Source organism: Canis lupus, chromosome 10 (genome assembly GCF_048164855.1).
Source record: "Canis lupus baileyi chromosome 10, mCanLup2.hap1, whole genome shotgun sequence".
Lineage (NCBI taxonomy): Eukaryota > Metazoa > Chordata > Mammalia > Carnivora > Canidae > Canis > Canis lupus.
In genome coordinates, this window is record NC_132847.1 from 38,496,582 (window position 1) to 38,515,391 (window position 18,810).

The following is an 18,810-nucleotide window of genomic DNA, read 5'->3' on the forward strand; positions in this document are numbered from 1 at the left end:
AGACATTAGCTTCCCAATGTAGCTTTTTCCTAATGAAATTTCAAGGGTGCTTCAAAGGACAATTTTAAGTTCACGGCATTTATGCCTTATTCATTGATTTCGAACCAAGCTTCACCATACTCTTAATTTTGATCATGAATTTCAAGAATGTGTTCTATTTGCAGTTTAGGGTATTACAAGTATGTATATATGTACATTTATCACCATTTCACCACCATTCTGTTAGAATACCAGAAGGGAAGTAATGCTATGTATGTGTAATACACGTATACATATATATTTGTTTGTGACGCATGTATGTATATCAAAACTTATTTCCTTTTTCAGTAGCAACTGAAAGTATTCACTAACCCTATAAACCAATTTCAGGTTAAAAATTATTTAGGGCATTTAAATGAAATATATGTTGATACCTGGCTGGATCAGTTGGTAGAGCATGCAGTTCTTGATCTCCAGGTGGTGAGAGGTCAATCCCTGGTTTAGACATAGAGTTTACTTAAAAAATGAAATATAAAAAATAAATGATATAGATGTTTATTACTTCAACTTTAGTGATGAAACTAAGTTTAATGTAGCATGTGATGTTGGAATTAAGATTATATGACTAGTGAACTCAGCCAGTTCTATTTTTTGTTCCATATTTAGATCTTTCATCCATTTTGAGTTTATCTTTGTGTATGGTGTAAGAGAATGGTCCAGTTTCATTCTGCATGTGGCTGTCCAATTTTCTCAACACCATTTGTTGAAGAGACCATCTTTTTTCCAGTTGGATATTCTTTCCTGCTTTTTTGAAGATGAGTTGACCATAGGGTTGAGGGTCCATTTCTGGCTTCTTCTGTTCCATTGATCTGTGTATCTGTTTTTGTGCCAGCACTGTCTTGATTACAGCTTTGTAATACAGCTTGAAGTCAGGCATTGTGATGCCCCCAGATTTGGTTTTCTTTGTCAACATTCCTCTGGCTATTCGGGGTCTTTCCTGGTTCCATACAAATTTTAAGATTATTTGTCCCAACTCTGTGAAGAAAGTCCATGGTATTTTGATAGGGATTACATTTAATATGTAAATTTCTCTGGGTAGTGTAGACATTTTCACAATATTTATTCTTCCAGTCCATGAGCATGGAATGTATTTCCATCTTTTTACGTCTTCCTCAATTTCTTTCCCGTGTGTTCTGTAGTTTTTAGAGAGCCAGTTCTTTTTTTTTTAAGATTTATTTATTCATGAGAGACACACACAGAGAGGCAGAGACACAGGCAGAGGGAGAAGCTGACTCTTTGCAGGGAGCCCGATGCGGGACTCGATCCCCGGACCTGAGATCATGCCCTGAGCTGAAGGCAGATGCTCAACCACTGAGCCACCCAGGTGTCCCTGAGCCAGTTCTATTTTTTGTTAGATATTTAGGTATGTTGCAAATTTATCCAGTCATTCATGAAGAAAAAAAAAAATTGAGAACCTACTGTATAATTAGAATCCTTACCAATGTTAGTAGTTGTATTTTGGTATGTGAATCTTTTTTATGCAATTATTTTTTATAATGATTTTTATTGAGAGGCTGCTTTGTGCCATATTTTGTAATTAAACTCATTCCATTGTTTTCCTTGGGTTCTGATAGGCAAATTATTTATTTAAATATAGGAAATAGTTTTCATGTTTGTTGAATTAATTCCTCCAGTAGAGGTCAGTTGAGGGTCTTTTATGTTGCCAGACAATAAACTAGGTGCTGGGAGAGTATGTACCCAGTGAAAAAGACAGTTTTGGATATCCATGTCTGCAAAGCTGATACTTATTTCCATGCCGGCTGATAAATGAAGGTCAAGGCTAATCCATTATTAAGATAATTTATAGATCCAAATCTCTAAGCATTTAGTCAACTCTTCTAGGCTGAGTTTAATAAACTTTGTGAGGAGTAGGGTTTTTAAATTTAAATTATTATTGTTATTATTTTTTTTAGTAATCTCTATACCCAGTGTGGTATTGATCTCAACCCCAAGAACCAGAGTCACATACATTTCTGACTGAGCCAGCTAGGCACCCCTAATTTTAATTTTAGATTATTTGATTCTGTGTCAAAGTTATAGAATAAGAATAAATTATGAGTAGTCTTTAAAGGCTTTTATTTTTAATGTTTTTAAAAGAACATATTTATGTGCCCAAAGGAAGGGAAACCATAAGAAAATAGTTTCCTGTTTTAGTAATGTCTGGAGTAGTTTGGAAGTTAGTTTTGTGTTTTTAAGGGGAGTTCTATTTCTTTTTGCATATGAAAGAGGGTCCTTTTAGTATTTAGGGGTGTAACCCACATTGAAGATGATACAGCATTTAAATAACTGAAAAGCCCACAAAAACAATGTAATAGTCTCATAATCCATTCAAAGCATTTTATTACTAGCAAAAAAAACTTGCTTTTTTTTTTCTTTTTTTCCAAATCAGGAATCCCTTATAAATTTGAATATTTTTAGGTGACAGAATCTGAATACTGTGCTGGCCATAAATTAAAAAAGAATGTTTAGAAATTTGGAAATTAGAGAAAAAAGAGAATGTTGTTATTTGCTCATGGTGCGGATTGAAGTAACCATTATAGAAATAACCATTAACTATAACAACAATGGAAAAAGAAAAAATGTGTAAATTAAAATGTAAAGATTTTTTTCATCAGATTTTTAAGATCCTTGCTATATCTCTTTCACTGTGCTAGAGCTAAATCCTTTGTTATTAAGTCTTATTTAAATGGAAGTAAATTTTATGAGTATTGAAAACCTATTCTTTTACATTTTTATTTAAGCTAGCCTTTCTTGCTTGTATTTTAGGTAGAAAATTTAGGGTGAGAATACACATAAATCTTTGGTATTTTGTTTTGAAGTGAGCTGTAAGATAAATTTATTGATAATATTGGTTTCAAAAGATTTTGTAATTTCCTCAACATACCTTTTAAAAATAGAAATATTAGAGCACATTATGTTTCATGGCTTATTTTTTCTTACCTTCCAGGCAAGTTTTGACATGTGATTTATATACTGACATTTCTTGTCTTTACTTGAATTATTTCAATACCCAAATTCTAAATTCTTGCTTCTAAAGAGGTAAAGCATGATATATAGGAATGTTAGGGAAGGTAGTCCTCTCTAGTACTCAAGCTGTTAGAAGTCTTTTGAAAACAAGTAAGTAAGCAATTGAACAAAGTAAATCAAAGATTTGAGCTTTAAAAAATGAAAACATAAAATTTTAGAAGAAAGTATAGGTATATAGTTTTCTAATCTCTGAGAAGCCAGTTAGAAAAGTTCATATGTAAAATACATAAGCCATAATGGAAAAAATGGAAAATTTTAATATATAAAATAAATAATTACTCTTCTCCAAAAACAGAGAGAGCTCAGAACTGCTGCTGCCCTGCATGTGTCAGCTCAGCCCTGTTGGTGCTCTGATGCTCTCAAGGAGGGACATGACAGCTTTCTGAATGGATTTTTCTTAAGAAAAGTGCGAGTGTTTATGCACTTCATGATACCTGCCCCTCATCCTCGCCGTTACTGTCACTTGGCTTTTTCTCAATAGGCTTCATCTTTATTTATATTTTAATGGGGAAGTTTTGCTCTTACCCCTGCAACCTATATTCGCTCCCCCCTGACCCCTCCTAGGTACAGAATTATGAGATTCTGAAAAAAAAAAAAAAAGAAAATCATTCTTCCATAAAAAAAAAAAAAAAACAAAAACTCCGTCATAAATAAAGGTAAATAAGCAACAACATACTAGGAAAAAAATTTTGTAACGCATTTGGTAGACATAAGTCTAATTTTAAGATTTCCAGCAATAACTTTTATATTTTATTGGCAGAACTTCAGCCACATTCCATAGGTAAGAGAGGCCAGTATTTTAACTGGGCAGCAGAGAGCCAAACGGTTGCTATTATTAACAGGAAGGAGAAAATGGATGATGGACGCAGACACAGATAGAAATATCAGCCACCAAGCAAACCCAACCAATCAAATATAGTATTATGAAATGAAATACTCTGTGATAAAAAAATTAAACAGGGTAAAAGGGTTATCAGAGACTTATGGGTTTTGGGTGGCTGTAAATATAGTAGTCAGGGAAGAATTCTCTTGAGGTGACATTTAAGCAAAGGCCTGAATGAAGTGAGGAAAAATTTACATGAAAATGTGGTGGATGATATATGTGCAAAGGCCCTGGAACAAGTAAAACAAGAAAAACCGTGTGAATAATGAATGGAGAGAGTGATAGATGAGGGTGGAGAGGTATGTATGGGGTCAGATAATGTGAGGTTTTTGTAACCTTGATACTGAGTCTGGATTATTTCCTAATCTAAATAGAATCCACTAGAGGATTTTGAGGTATAAGGAGGCTAGGGGACCATCTGGATGGCTAGGCAAGAGAAGGGGTTGATTTGGAGTAAGAGAATGGTGGTGGAGGTGGTGAGAAGTGATTAGAATGGGATATGTGTTGTAGGTAAACACAATAGGATTTACTGATTGTTTGGATATGAAGTGTAAGGAAAAGAGAATAATCAATTGACATGTAGGTATTAGGCCTTTGAACAGGACTAGATGATGGTGTCCTTTTCTTAGCTGCAGAGGAGTAGGTTTGTGAAAGAGTAGGAAATAAAGGATTTTTTTAGATAAGTTAAATTTGAGATAACTATTAGGTATTCAAGTGAAGTTATTGAGTAGGCAGTTGGAAAGCAGCTATGCTTACCACTATACCACCAACGCAGGGTAAGCAGTTGGAGATTGGGAGTCTGCACTAGGGGTGGAGAAAACCGCTAAAGATGGAAATGTGGAAGTCTCAGTGTATAGTTGATGGATAAAACCATGTGACTGAATGAGTTCCCCTAGAGCAGTGGTTCTCAACCTTGAGTGCACAGAATCACTTGAGGAAATTTGAAAAAATACTGGCGCTTGGACCTTAACTGAAACCAATTAAGTCAGAATCTCTAGATCATCACTATTTTTAAAAACTTCCCCCAAAGTGACTCCCAGCTCTCAATTACAGTTGTCTAACAACTGAACTGGGCATTAAGGACTAAAACTGCCCATTGTCTATGGGATTTGGCTACATAGAGGACCTTGGAAAAGAAATTTAATATCTTGGTGGGGAGGGACATCTGAGTGGAGGAAGTAATAGAGTGAACGTGGAGTGAGGAAGTGGAGACCGTGATTATAGGCGACTGTTCAAGGAATTTTGCTGAAAACGGGAGCTGAAAAAATGGGGCAGTAAATAGACAACAGTTCTCTTTTAGAGCAAATTTACTGTGATATTCAGTATTCTAACATTTACACCCTAAAGTATGGGTGGTAGAAATAGTAAAAGTGAATGTGAGGGACCAGTATAAGAACTTTTTAAAAATAAACCTTTCCTGTTATACTTTGCAAGAATCTATTTTATAGTTAGAGAACTGGGAATCAAGTGATTTTTTTCCATTTTAAAATTTAAAATAGTGTCTTCTCTGATTAGGTACAAAGCAATGCATTAAAAATGTCTTTTGTTTCTTTAAGGCTGATAAAGAATTTGTATGGTCTTTGTGGAAACGTCTCCAGGTGACAAACCCAGATGTCACACAAGCAGTCAGTTTGGTTGTGGAAAGGTGAGCTCCCAAGTTATTTTTCTATGAATATTTGGATTGTTGAATTTGTTTTGCTTATTCTTGAAATGAAAAGTTGGCATTAAGTCCCTAAAGAGATTTGATTTCCAAATAAATGTGGAGCATGATGTCCTGATTATTGGACTTACTTCAAGGGGTGCCAGTTCACCAAATACAAATAGGCCATATCTTCGGCTCATATTGTGATGTATTTGGGAAGTAAGAGATAAAACGGTGACTTAGGCACCGTTGTGTGTGTGTGTGTGTGTGTATGTGTGTGTGTCTATGTGTCTGTATGTATCTGTGTATATGTGTGTTGTGCTATTATAGCTCAGCTTTAAAAATTGGAGAAGTACCTATTACTTGGCTTTTTTACTCTGCCTTTCTTGACATCTTTCTAGACATGACCCTTCCTAGACATGGCTCATGTTGCCCCTGAGGTAACTGCAGTGTGTACTTTAAATCCTGAGATGAGCTTGCCAGAATAGAGTTAAGTGTTCTGGAATAGGCTGAGGAATTTCACTTAGCACTCTGTATTACCCTGTTGGGGATGCCTATTCATTTAACAATAGATTGTTGGGCCTCTCCTTGGTCATTAGAAACAGTGGAGTGATGCTGGGTACTCCTTATGAAATATTTAATATACAGTAGTCCCATGATGCTTAGCATAGCAATTAAAACACTTGCTTTCCTATTAAATGGATTTCAGTACATTGTCTAAGTGAGAAGCTAAGCTTATGGATGCCTTTTCCTTTTTCTTTACTGGAATCATGATTATATAAACTGAATATCATTTTTTGATAACTTGAACTTGATATTTACCTTTGATATATATGTCTAGCCCTAGGATCATTCCAATGTTGTCTGGAATTAACTTTTTGAAATCTGTGGTACGTACCTATATGTTTAGGTTATTGTGAACTCTTAAAATCGTATAATCACTTTCTTTTCATGTTGCTTATAGGTACAGTTTAATCAGTTTTTCCTTTTTGATAATCCAAATTAAGCCTTTTGTTGAAATATCTTTGTTACTTCTTTAGTCATCTTTGAGATGAAATGTGATCACTCTCAATCCCGCTGTTTTTTAGCTGAATAACCATTCTAGAAGATATATTTTCAGGACTTCAGTAGTCCTTTTTGTGATTCTTTTGTTATCCTCCTCTCATTTTATTTGTATATATTTTCCAGTTTTCTAATTTGGTATTTTTTTTAGACTCACTAAAACTGTCTTTAATTTTCACTTTCTTCTAGGTCAAGACAGAAACAAATATTAAAATGTTATTGGGTCATTGTCTCATCCTTTGAGATTTCTATTTTTCAGTATACAGTATACATGATATACATATAAAAGTACAGCTTGTAAATAACTGCACATATATTTGGGGGTGGATACTCAAAAACCTTTTTTTCTGATAATATATGTAATGGGAAATTTTGGAGATTATTACTTTACAGCTACGATTCTCAAAATTTTAATATGCACAAGATATACCTGATGAACTTATTATAATGCAGATCCCCAGGACTTTCCCCTGATCTACTGCATTTCTAGGGATGAGGTCCAGAAGTGTTTTAAAAATAAGCTTTCTGGGGCTGCCTGAGTGGCACAGTGGTTGAGCATCTGCCTTCCGCTCAGGTTGTGACCCTCGGGTCCTGGGATTGAGTCCTATATTAGGCTCCCGCAGGGAGCTTCTCCCTCTGCCTGTGTCTCTGCCTCATGAATAAATAAATAAAATCTTAAAAAAAAAGCTTTCCAGATAATTCTGATATTGTCCATAGGTCATACTATGAGAGACCTTGAAATTGGAGACCTGTTTAAGTGGCATTTATACTTTTATGGTTATGTGAGCATCATTTCCTAAAGAACCATGTAGTATGTTTTCACCTTCTAAAAGGAAGAATAGCATACCATTTTATCTTTGTCTTTCCAAAAAGAATAGTCTCAATATCAAAGTCACATACATTGTCTTTCTGTTTGTCCAGTAGTTACCCAAATAATGCTATATTTAAGTCTATTTAATATCTACACCTTGGTCTTCCTGGACATTATTTTTTCTTGGAATTTCTAACTGCCCATCTTTTCTGCTTTTTCTTATAATAAAAATGTCTGTTTGTATAATGGTTGAAGATGTTCTTTCTTTTTTAATTTTTTTTAAATTTTTATTTATTTATGATAGTCACAAAGAGAGAAAGAGAGAGAGGCAGAGACACAGGCAGAGGGAGAAGCAGGCTCCATGCACCGGGAGCCCGATGTGGGATTCGATCCTGGGTCTCCAGGATTGCGCCCTGGGCCAAAGGCAGGCGCCAAACCGCTGCGCCACCCAGGGATCCCGAAGATGTTCTTTCTTGAGCTCATTGGCTTCTGGTATGAATTTGGACCAATTGCTTTCCAAACCTATTCATAGGTATCATCCTAGAATTTCTTTTCATTGTATGCTTGGACTAGTTCACAGTTCCTGGGATCCCACATCTTTCTTTCTCTTTTTGGGGGGTTAAATTTTCAAAATTATTTCTCAGAAAGGATGCACAAATGTTCCACTTTGTGACTCCTTACATGCCTGAAAAGGTCTTTCGTTTGTCCTTGTGCTTGACTGATAGTTTAGCTGAACATGAAATTTTATGTTCACATAATTTCTTTCAGATTTTTGAAGGTATAGGTGTAGTGTCTTCTTTTAGCATACAGAGGTACTGCCAAGTACATATGTGATCCCAGTGCAAGTGATCCTTTCTTCTTTCTAGGTAGCTTGCTTAAATTAAGCTTTTGGATTTTCTCTCTATATGTAATATTGTAAAATTTCAGTATCATCTATTAATTTGTTTTTTTTTTTTTAAATCCAACCTTCTCAACCTTTGGTGAGCCTTTTCAAACTAAAGATTGAAGATTTTCTTTTGATTGAGGAAAGTTGTCTTCAGCCTTGCTGTAGGCAAATGCTGAGATGAGTGAGAAACTCAGTCTTTTGGTAAATGGTTCCTTTATTAGTCTTGATTTCTGTTGCCTTCTGGTCTCTGTATTTACTAATTGGTTACTTAGAGCCTTTCTCCAGGCCTTTTGAGAAAAAGCAGCTTCCTCTTCAACTATAGGCATCATTTGGGTTTTGAATTATGATTTGTCTCTGGGTTTGTGAGCACATCCTTCTCTTTCAGATGTTTCTCAAATTTATGGTCCATTTTGGCCCCTTTCTCATTTCCCATGCTGATAGAGATTTATTCAAGGCAGTGTGATTTATGAATTTCAGTATCATCTTCATCAAGTAAATCATCTTGAAGAGGAAGTATAGTATCATTTTTAGTGATTACAATGTATTCTATTATTTTGATACATCATATTTATATTTAATCAGTATTTTGCTTTTGTACATTAAGATTATTTTATTTAAAATTGTATGATGCTGCTGTGATGAATGGCCTTGTGTGGATAAAGCTTTGTTTGCATTATTAGTTTCAAGTAGTGGTGCTGTTGTCATAGTGGCTGTGGTCTGGGATGGCTAAACATACTGAAATGAATAGGTTAATCCTGCTCAATTAAAGAATTACACTGCTCCAAGTTACCCTTTCGGAAAAATTCTTACCTGTAATTCTTCTCTTTTTTTTCACTTTTTGGCAGTATATTGTAATTTCCTGGTAAGTTTTTTGGTTGGATTTGTCTGTATACAGGCGTACGTTGGAGATGTTGTGGGTTTGGTTCCAGACCACTGCAATTAAACAAATATTGCAATAAAACAAGTCAAATGAAATTTTTGGTTGTCCGTGCTTATAAACATGTTTACACTATACTATAGCCTATTAGTATGTGGTAGCATTATGTCTAAAAAACAATGTACATACCTTCATTCAAAAGTACTAAGTTGGCCCCCCCCCCGCCAAAAAAATATACCCACAGTAGAATTTCTTTCAAAATGGCGTCCTTTCAAACCTTGCTGCTGCTTTATCAACTAAGTTTCTGAAAGATTCTAAATCCTTTTGTTGTCATTTCAACAATCTTATGGTATCTTCACCAGGAAATCATTCAAGAAACCACTTCTTTGTTTATCCATAAGAAGCAGCTCATAATCTGTTAAAGTTATTATGAGATTGAAGCAGTTTAATAACATCTTCAGACTTGGCTTTTAATTCTAGTTCTCTTGCTATTTCCACCACACCTGCAATTACTTCTTCCACCAAAGTCTTGAATCCCTCAAAGTCCTCCATGAGGGGTTGGGATCGATTTCCTCCAAACTCTTGATATTGTTGATATTCTGTCCTCTTTCCATGGATCATGACTGTTCGTAATGGCATCCAGAATGGTGAATCTTTTCCAGAAGCTTTTCAATTGACTTTGCCTAGATCCATCAGAAAAATCATGATCTATGGCAGCTATAGCTTTACGAAATCAATTTCTTTTTTTTTTTTTTAAAGATTTTATTTATTTATTCATGATAGTTACACAGAGAGAGACAGAGAGGCAGAGACACAGGCAGAGGGAGAAGCAGGCTCCATGCAGGGAGCCCGACGTGGGATTCGATCCCAGGCCTCCAGGATCGTGCCCCGGGCCAAAGGCAGGCGCCAAACCACTGCGCCACCCAGGGATCCCACGAAATCAATTTCTAAAGTTATAAGACATGAGAGTTGAAATGACTTCTTGATCCATGGGCTTCAGAATGGTTGTTGTGTTAGCAGCCATGAAAGCATTTTCCATTATAGGTCTTGGGTGACCAGGTAGATTGTCAGTGAGCAGTAACATTTTGAAAGGAATCTTTTTTTTTTTTTTTTTTTCCTAAGCAATAGTTCTCAACAGTGGTCTTAAAAGATTCAGGAAATCATGTTATAAATAGATGTACTGTTATCCGGACTTTGGTGTTCTATTTATAGAGCACAGGCAAAGTAGATTTAGTGTAATTCTTAATGACCCTAGAGTTTTCAAAGTGATAAATGAGGATTGGCTTCAACTTAAAGTCACCAGATGCGTTATTAGCCCCTAACAATAGAGTCAGCCTGTCCTTTGAAGTTTTGAAGCCAGGCATTGACTTCTCTCTAGCTATGGACGTCCTAGATTGTGTCTTCTTCCAATAGAAGGCTGTTTCATCTATATTGAAGATCTGCCATTTAATGTAGCCACCTTTGTTAATTCTTTAAGCTCGATCTTCTGGATAACTTGCTACAGCTTGCACTTGCTGCTTCACCTTGCACTTTTAGATCATGATGATGATTTCTTTCCTTCAACTTCATGAACCAACCTCTGCTGGTTTCAGATTTTTCTTCTGTAGCTTCTTTACTTCTTCAGCTTCACAGAATTGAAGAGAGTTAGGCCTTGCTCTGGATTAGGCTTTGTCTTAAGGGAATGTTGTAGCTAGTTTGATCTTCTATCCGGGCCAGTAAAACTTTCTCCATATCAGCAGTAAGGCTGTTTAGCTTTCTTATCATTCTTGTGTTCACTAGAGTAGAAACTTTAATTCCTTCAAGAACTTCTCCTTTGCATTCACACATGGCTAACGTTTTGGTGCAAGAGGCATACCTTTTGGCCTATCTTGGCTTTTGACATGCCTTTTTTTACTAAGCTTAATTATTTCTGGCTTTTGATTTAAATATAGACGTGCAACTCTTCCTTTCACTTGGAAACTAGAGACCTCTGTTGGGTTATTAACTGGCCTAATTTCAATATTGTTGTGTCTCAGGGAATAGGGAGGCCTGAGGAGAGAGAAAGAGATGGATATGGGGGAATGGCTAGTTGGGGGAACAGTCAGAGCACACATATTTATCAATTGAGTTTGCCGTCTTATATGCATGTGGTCCGTGGTGCTCCAAAACAGATATAAGACTTTGAAATGTTGCAAAAATTACCAAAGTGTGACATAGAGACATGAAGTAAGAAAATACTGTTGGAAAAGATGGTACCAATAGACTTACTTGACACAGGATTGTTACAAACCTTCTATTTGTGAAAAACTTGATATCTGCAAAGCGTAATACACCAAAGCACAGTAAAACGAGGTATGCTTGTACATATATTTGTATGCATGTGTTTTACCTTTTATTATGGAATATTTCAATTAGAGGCAAAGGCAGAGATAAAATATTAATGAAATCCCATGTTTACTCATCACCCAGCTTAAACAGTTATCAACACATGACCAACCTTATTTTATCAGTAAACTTCTACTTCCTTCTCTGTTCCCTTTACCGCTACTGGATTATTATTTTTTTGGTATTTTATTTTTAATTTTTTTATTGGAGTTCAATTTGCCAACATTTAGCATAACACCCAGTATTCATTACTGTTGAACTCATGATAGTCTGTAACTCATGCCTGAACAAAAGTAGTCTAATATACTCTTTACTTCAAAAGGCACATCACAGTTTTCTTGCACTTAGGAACACTAGGTAGCACTTTAGCAGTATGCCCGGTGATCATTTTTTTAAATTGTTTTTTTTTTTTGAATATTTTTTTTATGGAGTTCGATTTGCCAACATACAGTATAACACCCAGTGCTCATCTCGTCAAGTGCCCCCCTCAGTGCCCGACACCCAGTCACCCCATCTCCCTACCACCTCCCCTTCCACTACCCTTAGTTCGTTTCCCAGAGTTAGGGAATGTTCTATCTCTCATGTTCTCATGTTCTATCACCCTCTCTGATATTTCCCACTCCTTTTCTCTCCTTCCACCTTAATCTCTTTCACTATTTTTTATATTCCCCGAATGAATGAAACCATATAATGTTTGTTGTTCTCCTATTGACTTACTTCACTTAGCATAATACCCTCCAGTTCTATCCATGTTGAAGTAAATGGTAGGTATTCGTCTCCTCTGATGGCTGAGTAATATTCCATTGTATATATAGACCACATTTTCTTTATCCATTCATCTTTCGATGGACACTGAGGTTCCTTTCACAGTTTGGCTATTGTGGACATTGCTGCTATAAACATTGGGGTGCAGTTGTTCCCTGTTTCACTGCATCTGTATCTTTGGGGTAAATGCCCAGCAGTGCAATTGCTGGGTCGTAGGGCAGATCTATTTTTACTCTTTGAGAAGCCTCCACACAGTTTTCCAGAGTGGCTGTACCAGTTTACATTCCCACCAACAGTGCTAGAGGGTTCCCCTTTCTCCACATCCTCTCCAACATTTGTGGTTTCCTGTCTTGTTAATTTTCCCCATTCTCACTGGTGTGAGGTGGTGTCTCATTGTGGTTTTGATTTGTATTTCCCTGATGGCAAGTGATGCAGAGCATTTTCTCATGTGCTTGTTGGCCATGTGTATGTCCTCTTTAGTGAAATTTCTGTTCATGTCTTTTGCCCATTTTATGACTGAATTGTTTGTTTCTTTGCTGTTGAGTTTAATAAGTTCTTTATAGATCTTGGATACTAGTCCTTTATCTGATACATCATTTGCAAATGTCTTCTCCCATTCTGTAGGTTGTCTTTGAGTTTTGTTAACTGTTTCTTTCTTTTTTTAAAAGAGTTTATTTATTTATTCATGAGAGACACAGAGAGAGAGAGAGAGAGAGAGAGAGAGAGAGAGAGAGAGGCAGAGACACGGCAGAGGGAGAAGCAGGCTCCATGCAGGGAGCCTGATGGTGGGGGGACTCAATCCTGGGACCCCAGGATCACAGTCTGGGCCGAAGGCAGGTGCTAAACCACTGAGACACCCAGGGATGCCCTGTTGACTGTTTCTTTTGCTGTGCAGAAGCTTTTTATCTTGTTGAAGTCCCAATAGTTCATTTTTGCTTTGGTTTCCCTTGCCTTCATAGATGTATCTTGCAGAAAAGTTGCTGTGGCCAAGTTCAAAAAGGGTGTTGCCTGTGTTCTCCTCTAGGATTTTGATGGATTCTTGTCTCACAGTTAGATCTTTCATCCATTTTGAGTTTATCTTTGTGTCTGGTGTAAGAGAATGGTCTAGTTTCATTCTTCTGCACATGACTGTCCCATTTTCCCAGCACCATTTATTGAAGAGACTGTCATTTTACCAGTGGATAGTCTTTCCTGCTTTGTTTAATATTAGTTGACCGTAGAGTTGAGGGCCCATTTCTGGGTTCTCTGTTCTGTTCCATTAATCTTTGTGTCTGGTTTTGTGCCAGTACCACACTGTCTTGATGATCACAGCTTTGTAGTACAACTTGAAATCTGGCATTGTGATGCCCCCAGCTCTGGTTTTCTCTTTCAATATTCCCCTGGCTATTCGGGGTCTTTTCTGATTGCACACAACTCTTAAGATTACTTGTTTCAACTCTCTTAACAAAGTCCATGGTGGGCAGCCCTGGTGGCGCAGCAGTTTAGTGCCGCCTGCAGCCTAGGGTGTGATCCTGGAGACCCGGATCCAGTCCCACGTCGGGCTCCCTGCATGGAGCCTGCTTCTCCCTCTGCCTGTTTCTCTGCCTTTCTCTCTCTGTGTCTGTCATGAATAAATAAATAAAATCTTAAAAAAAAAGTCCATGGTATTTAGATAGGGATTGCATTGAACATGTAAATTGCCCTGGGTAGCATTGACATTTTCACAATATTAATTCTTCCAATCCATGAGCATGGAATATTTTTCCATCTCTCTGTGTCTTCCTCAATTTCTTTCAGAAGTGTTCTGTAATTTTCAGGGTATAGATTCTTTACCTCTTTGGTTAGGTTTATTCCTAGGTATCTTATGCTTTTGGGTGCAATTGTAAATGGGATGGACTCCTTCATTTCTCTTTCTTCAGTCTCATTGTTAGTGTATAGAAATGCCACTGATTTCTGGGCATTGATTTTGTATCCTGCCACACTGCCAAATTGCTGTATGAGCTCTAGCAATCTTGGGGTGGAGTTTTTTGGCTTTCTATGTATAGTATCATGTCATCTGTGAAGAGGGAGAGTTTGACTTCTTCTTTGCCAGTTTGAATGCCTTTTATTTCTTTTTGTTCCCTGATAGCTGAGGCTAGGACTTCTAGTACTATGTTGAATAACAGTGGTGAGAGTAGACATCCCTGTCGTGTTCCTGCTCTTAGGGGAAAGGCTTTCTGTGTTTCCCTTTTGAGAATGATATTTGCTGTCGGGTTTTTGTAGATGGCATTTAAGATGCTGAGGAATGTTCCTTTTATCCCTACACTCTGAAGAGTTTTGAGCAGGGATGGATGCTGTATTTTGTCAAATGCTTTCTTTGCGCCTATTGAGAGGATCATATGGTTCTTGTTTTGTTTCTTGTTGATATTATCTATCACGTTGATTATTTTACACGTGTTGAACCAGCCTTGCATCCTGGGGATAAATCCCACTTAGTTATGGTGAATTATCTTCTTAATGCACTGTATTGTCTAGTATCTTGTTGATAATTTTTGCATCTGTGTTTCATCAGGGCTATTGGTCTATAATTCTCCTTTTTGGTGGGGTCTTTGTCTGGTTTTGGAATTAAGGTGATGCTGGCCTCATAAAATGAGTTTGGAAGTATTCCGTCTCTTTTTATCTTTTGGAACAGCTCTAGTAGAATAGGTATTGTTTCTTCTTTAAATGTTTGGTAGAATACCCTTGAGAAGCCATCTGGCCCTGGATTTTTGTGTCTTGGGAGATTTTTGATGACTGCTCCCTGGTTATTGGCTTGTTCAGGTTTTCTATTTCTTCCTGTTCCAGTTTTGGTAGTTTGTGGTTTTCCAGAAATGCATTCATTGCATCTAGATTGCCTAATTTATTGGCATATAACTGCTCATAATATGTTTTTTAAATCGTTTGTATTTCTTTGGTATTGGTTGTGATATCACTTTTTTCATTGGTGATTTTATTAATTTGAGTCTTTTCTCTTTTGTTTTTAATACGGCTGGTTAATGGTTTATCTATCTTATTAATTCTTTCAAAGAGCCAACTCCTAGTTTTGTTGATCTGTTCCACAGTTTTTCTGGTCTCTATTTCATTGAGTTCTGCTTGAATCTTTATTAACTCTCTTCTGCTGGGGTGTAGATTTTATTTGCTGTTTTTTCTCCACTTCCTTTAGGTGCAAGGTTAGCTTGTGTATTTGAGTTTTTTTTCCAGTTTTTTGAGGGATGCTTGTATTGTGATGCATTTCCCTCTCAGGACTGCTTTTGCTGTATCCCAAAGAATTTGAACAGTTGTATCTTCATTTTCATTAGTTTCCATGAATCTTTTTAATTCTTCTCTAATATGCTGGTTGACCCTTTCATCTTTTAGCGGGATGCTCTTTCACCTCCACGTGTTTGAGTTTCTTCCAAATTTCTTTCAAAACATTATGGTCTGAAAATATGCAGGGGAACAATCCCAATATTTTGGTATCCGATGAGACCTGATTTGTGACCCAGTATGTGGTCTATTCTGGAGAAAGTTCCATGTGCACTTGAGAAGAATGTGTATTCACTTGTGTTTGGATGCAAAGTTCTGTATACATCTGTGAAATCCATCTGGTCATTTAAAGCTCTTGTTTCTTTGGAGATGTTGTGTTTAGAATAGAAGATCTGTCATTTGCAGAAAGCACCCTGTTGAAGTCTCCCAGTATTAGTGTATTATTATCTAAGTGTGTCTTTACTTTGGTTATTAATTGATATACTTGGCAGCTCCCACATTCGGGGCATAAATATTCATGATCGTTAGGTCCTCTTGTTGGATAGACGCTTTAAGTATGATATAGTGTCCCTCTTCATCTCTTACTACAGTCTTTGGGATAAACTTTAACTTATCTGATATGAAGATTGCTACCCCAGCTTCCTTTTGAGGACCATTTGAATGGTAAATGGTTCTCCAACGTCTCATTTTCAGGCTGTAGGTGTCCTTAGGTCTAAAATGAGTCTCAAAAAAAAAAAAAATTGAGTCTTTTGTAGACAGCAAATAGATGGGTCTTGCTTTTTTATCCAGTGTGAAACCCTGCATCTTTTGATGGGATCATTGAGTCCATTCACGTTCAGAGTTACTATTGAAAGATACGAATTTAGTGTCATCATAATACCTATTCAGTCCCTGTATTTGTGGATTATTTCTTTGGGCTTCCTCTTTCTTTTACAGGGTTCCCCTTAATATTTCTTGCAGAGCTGGTTTGGTGGTCACATATTCTTTCAGTTTCTGCCTATCTTGGAAGCTCTTTATCTCTCCTTCTATTCTGAATGAGAGCCTTGCTGGATAAAGTATTCTTGGCTGCATGTTCTTCTCATTTAGAACCCTGAATATATCCTGCTAGCCCTTTCTGGCCTGCCGGGTCTCTGTGGAGACGTTGCTGTTAATCTAATATTTCTCCCCATATAAGTTAGGGATCTCTTGTCTCTTGCTGCTTTAAGGATTTTCTCTTTATATTTGGAATTTGCAAGTTTCACTATTAAAAGTCAAGTTGTTGAACGGTTTTTATTGATTTTAGGGGGGGACCTCTCTATCTCCTGGATCTGAATGCCTGTTTCCCTCCCCAAATTAGGGAAGTTCTCAGCTATGATTTCTTCAAATATGCTTTCTGTCCCTCTGTCCCTCTCAGCGTTCTCTGGAACCCCAATTATATGTGGATTTTTTCCTTCTGAGGCTGTTATGTATTTCCCTTATCCTTTCCTCATGGTCTTTTAATTCTTTTTCTCTTTTTTCCTCAGCTTCCTTCCTTGCCATCAACTTGTCTTCTATGTCACTCACTGTTTCTTCTACTTCATTAACCCTTGTTGTTAGGAACTTCCAGTTAGGCTTGTGTCCCATTTAGTTGATTTTTATTTTCGGCCTGATTAGATCTAAATTCTGCCATCATGAAGTCCCTTGATTCCTTTACGCTTTTTTCCAGAGCTATGAGTAGCTTTATAATTGTGCTTCTAAATTGGTTTCTGACATCGAATTGTAATCCAAATTCTGTAACTCTGTGGCAGAGAGTACTGTTTCTGATTCTTTCTTTTGTGGTGAGTTCTTCTTTCTAGTGCTCAGTGCAGAGTGGCTGTGTGAGTGGGCTGCATCAAGAATATCAACCACGACCTAAGTAAATTTCCCCATAGATGATTCTGCTGAAGTCAGAGACCAGAAATTGAAAACAAAGATCCGAATGAAATAAAACAAAAGGACCACTAAAGTTGAAAAACAAATTTTAAAACAAAGTAATAAAAAACAAAAGGCCAGGAATCCTAAAGACAAGAGAGGAAAAAAAAAAAAAAAGAAAGAAAAAGGAGAAGAAAAATGAAGGGGGCACTGCGAGATGGTGGTAGTGATGAAATTGTAGTGGAGGGAGAATGTAGTCTACTTGAGGGGTTCTAGAGGGTGATCCTCTTGTTTCTGAGTATTTAAAGTTCTGTATGTTATAAGATGCTCAGTTCCAAATTTATATAAACCAGAAATACTTGTAGAGGGTCCAACATTGACCACCAAAACATAAATGAGATAAAAGAGGGGGGGCAGAATGTGAATGAGGAGTCTCAGAATGAACCAGCATGGTATGCCACTTGGTTCTGGGTGCAAGCTGGTCATGTTTTATAAGGTATTAACTTCCACCATTGTAGAACAAATGAGGCAAAGAAAACAAAAAGCACAAAACAAAACAAAAAACATATATATGTCCCAAAAATAAGTTGAGTATGTTGAAGGGAATCTAGAAGTGGAAAATATATCTAGGATCTGTAATTGTGCGTATATGAAAGTAAAAAAGGAAGAACCTTAAAAATGAAGAGGTGGTAAAATATTGTAGTTAAGGTGGGAAAAGAGAAAAAAAAATTGGAAATTTACACTCTGATATAAAAACGAGTTGTACTGGAAAAAGGAAGAAAAAAAAAGAAGGAGGGGTACCCTCTGGTTCTATATACTATAAATCCCTTGACTTTCCCTGGAGCTTTCCAGCGCTGCTTGGTCAAGAACTTGCTCTTCCCCTGTTCTTCCAGCTGGTCTTCGGGGGGAAGGGCCTGCAGTGCTGATTCTTAGGTGTGTGCACGGCTCAGGTGAGCTGTTGACCCCGTGAGGCCTCTGTCCCCTGGCTGCCCCGCCCCCTCCCAAGGCACACAATGACAGCAGGAGGAACAACGACACTGGCAGCGGCCAGCTCTCCAGCTTTAGAGTCAGCTCCCGCAGTACCTGCCACAGTCTCCCAGTCTGCGCTGGCCTGGATGCTCCGGGGGCGGAGGGTGCTGACCTGCACAGCTCGGGGGCGTCCGGTGGTGGCAGGAGCATCCTTGCTGTCCTGGGCCGTCCCCGCCTCTCTTTCCCGGGGGGAGTGCAGGATCCTGGGCTGTGTCCCCGGTGCCCTGGGCTCCGGGGCTTGCGCTGCTGGGATCTCGCTCCCGGGCCGCAGCTCCCGAAGGCAGCAGGGCGCAGCCCCCTCCGCCCGCAGCTC

General features: G+C 37.6%; 1 protein-coding gene across 2 annotated transcripts in view; it reads left to right on the forward strand.

Moving 5' to 3' along the window:
- CNTLN (centlein) overlaps window positions 1–18,810 on the forward strand; it is a 331,003-nt gene that overhangs the window by 2,949 nt on the left and 309,244 nt on the right. For both annotated transcript variants that reach the window (XM_072841469.1, XM_072841470.1), the window contains exon 2: window positions 5,506–5,594. In XM_072841469.1, the coding sequence (XP_072697570.1) occupies window positions 5,506–5,594 (89 nt within the window). The remainder of the gene's footprint in view (window positions 1–5,505; window positions 5,595–18,810) is intronic.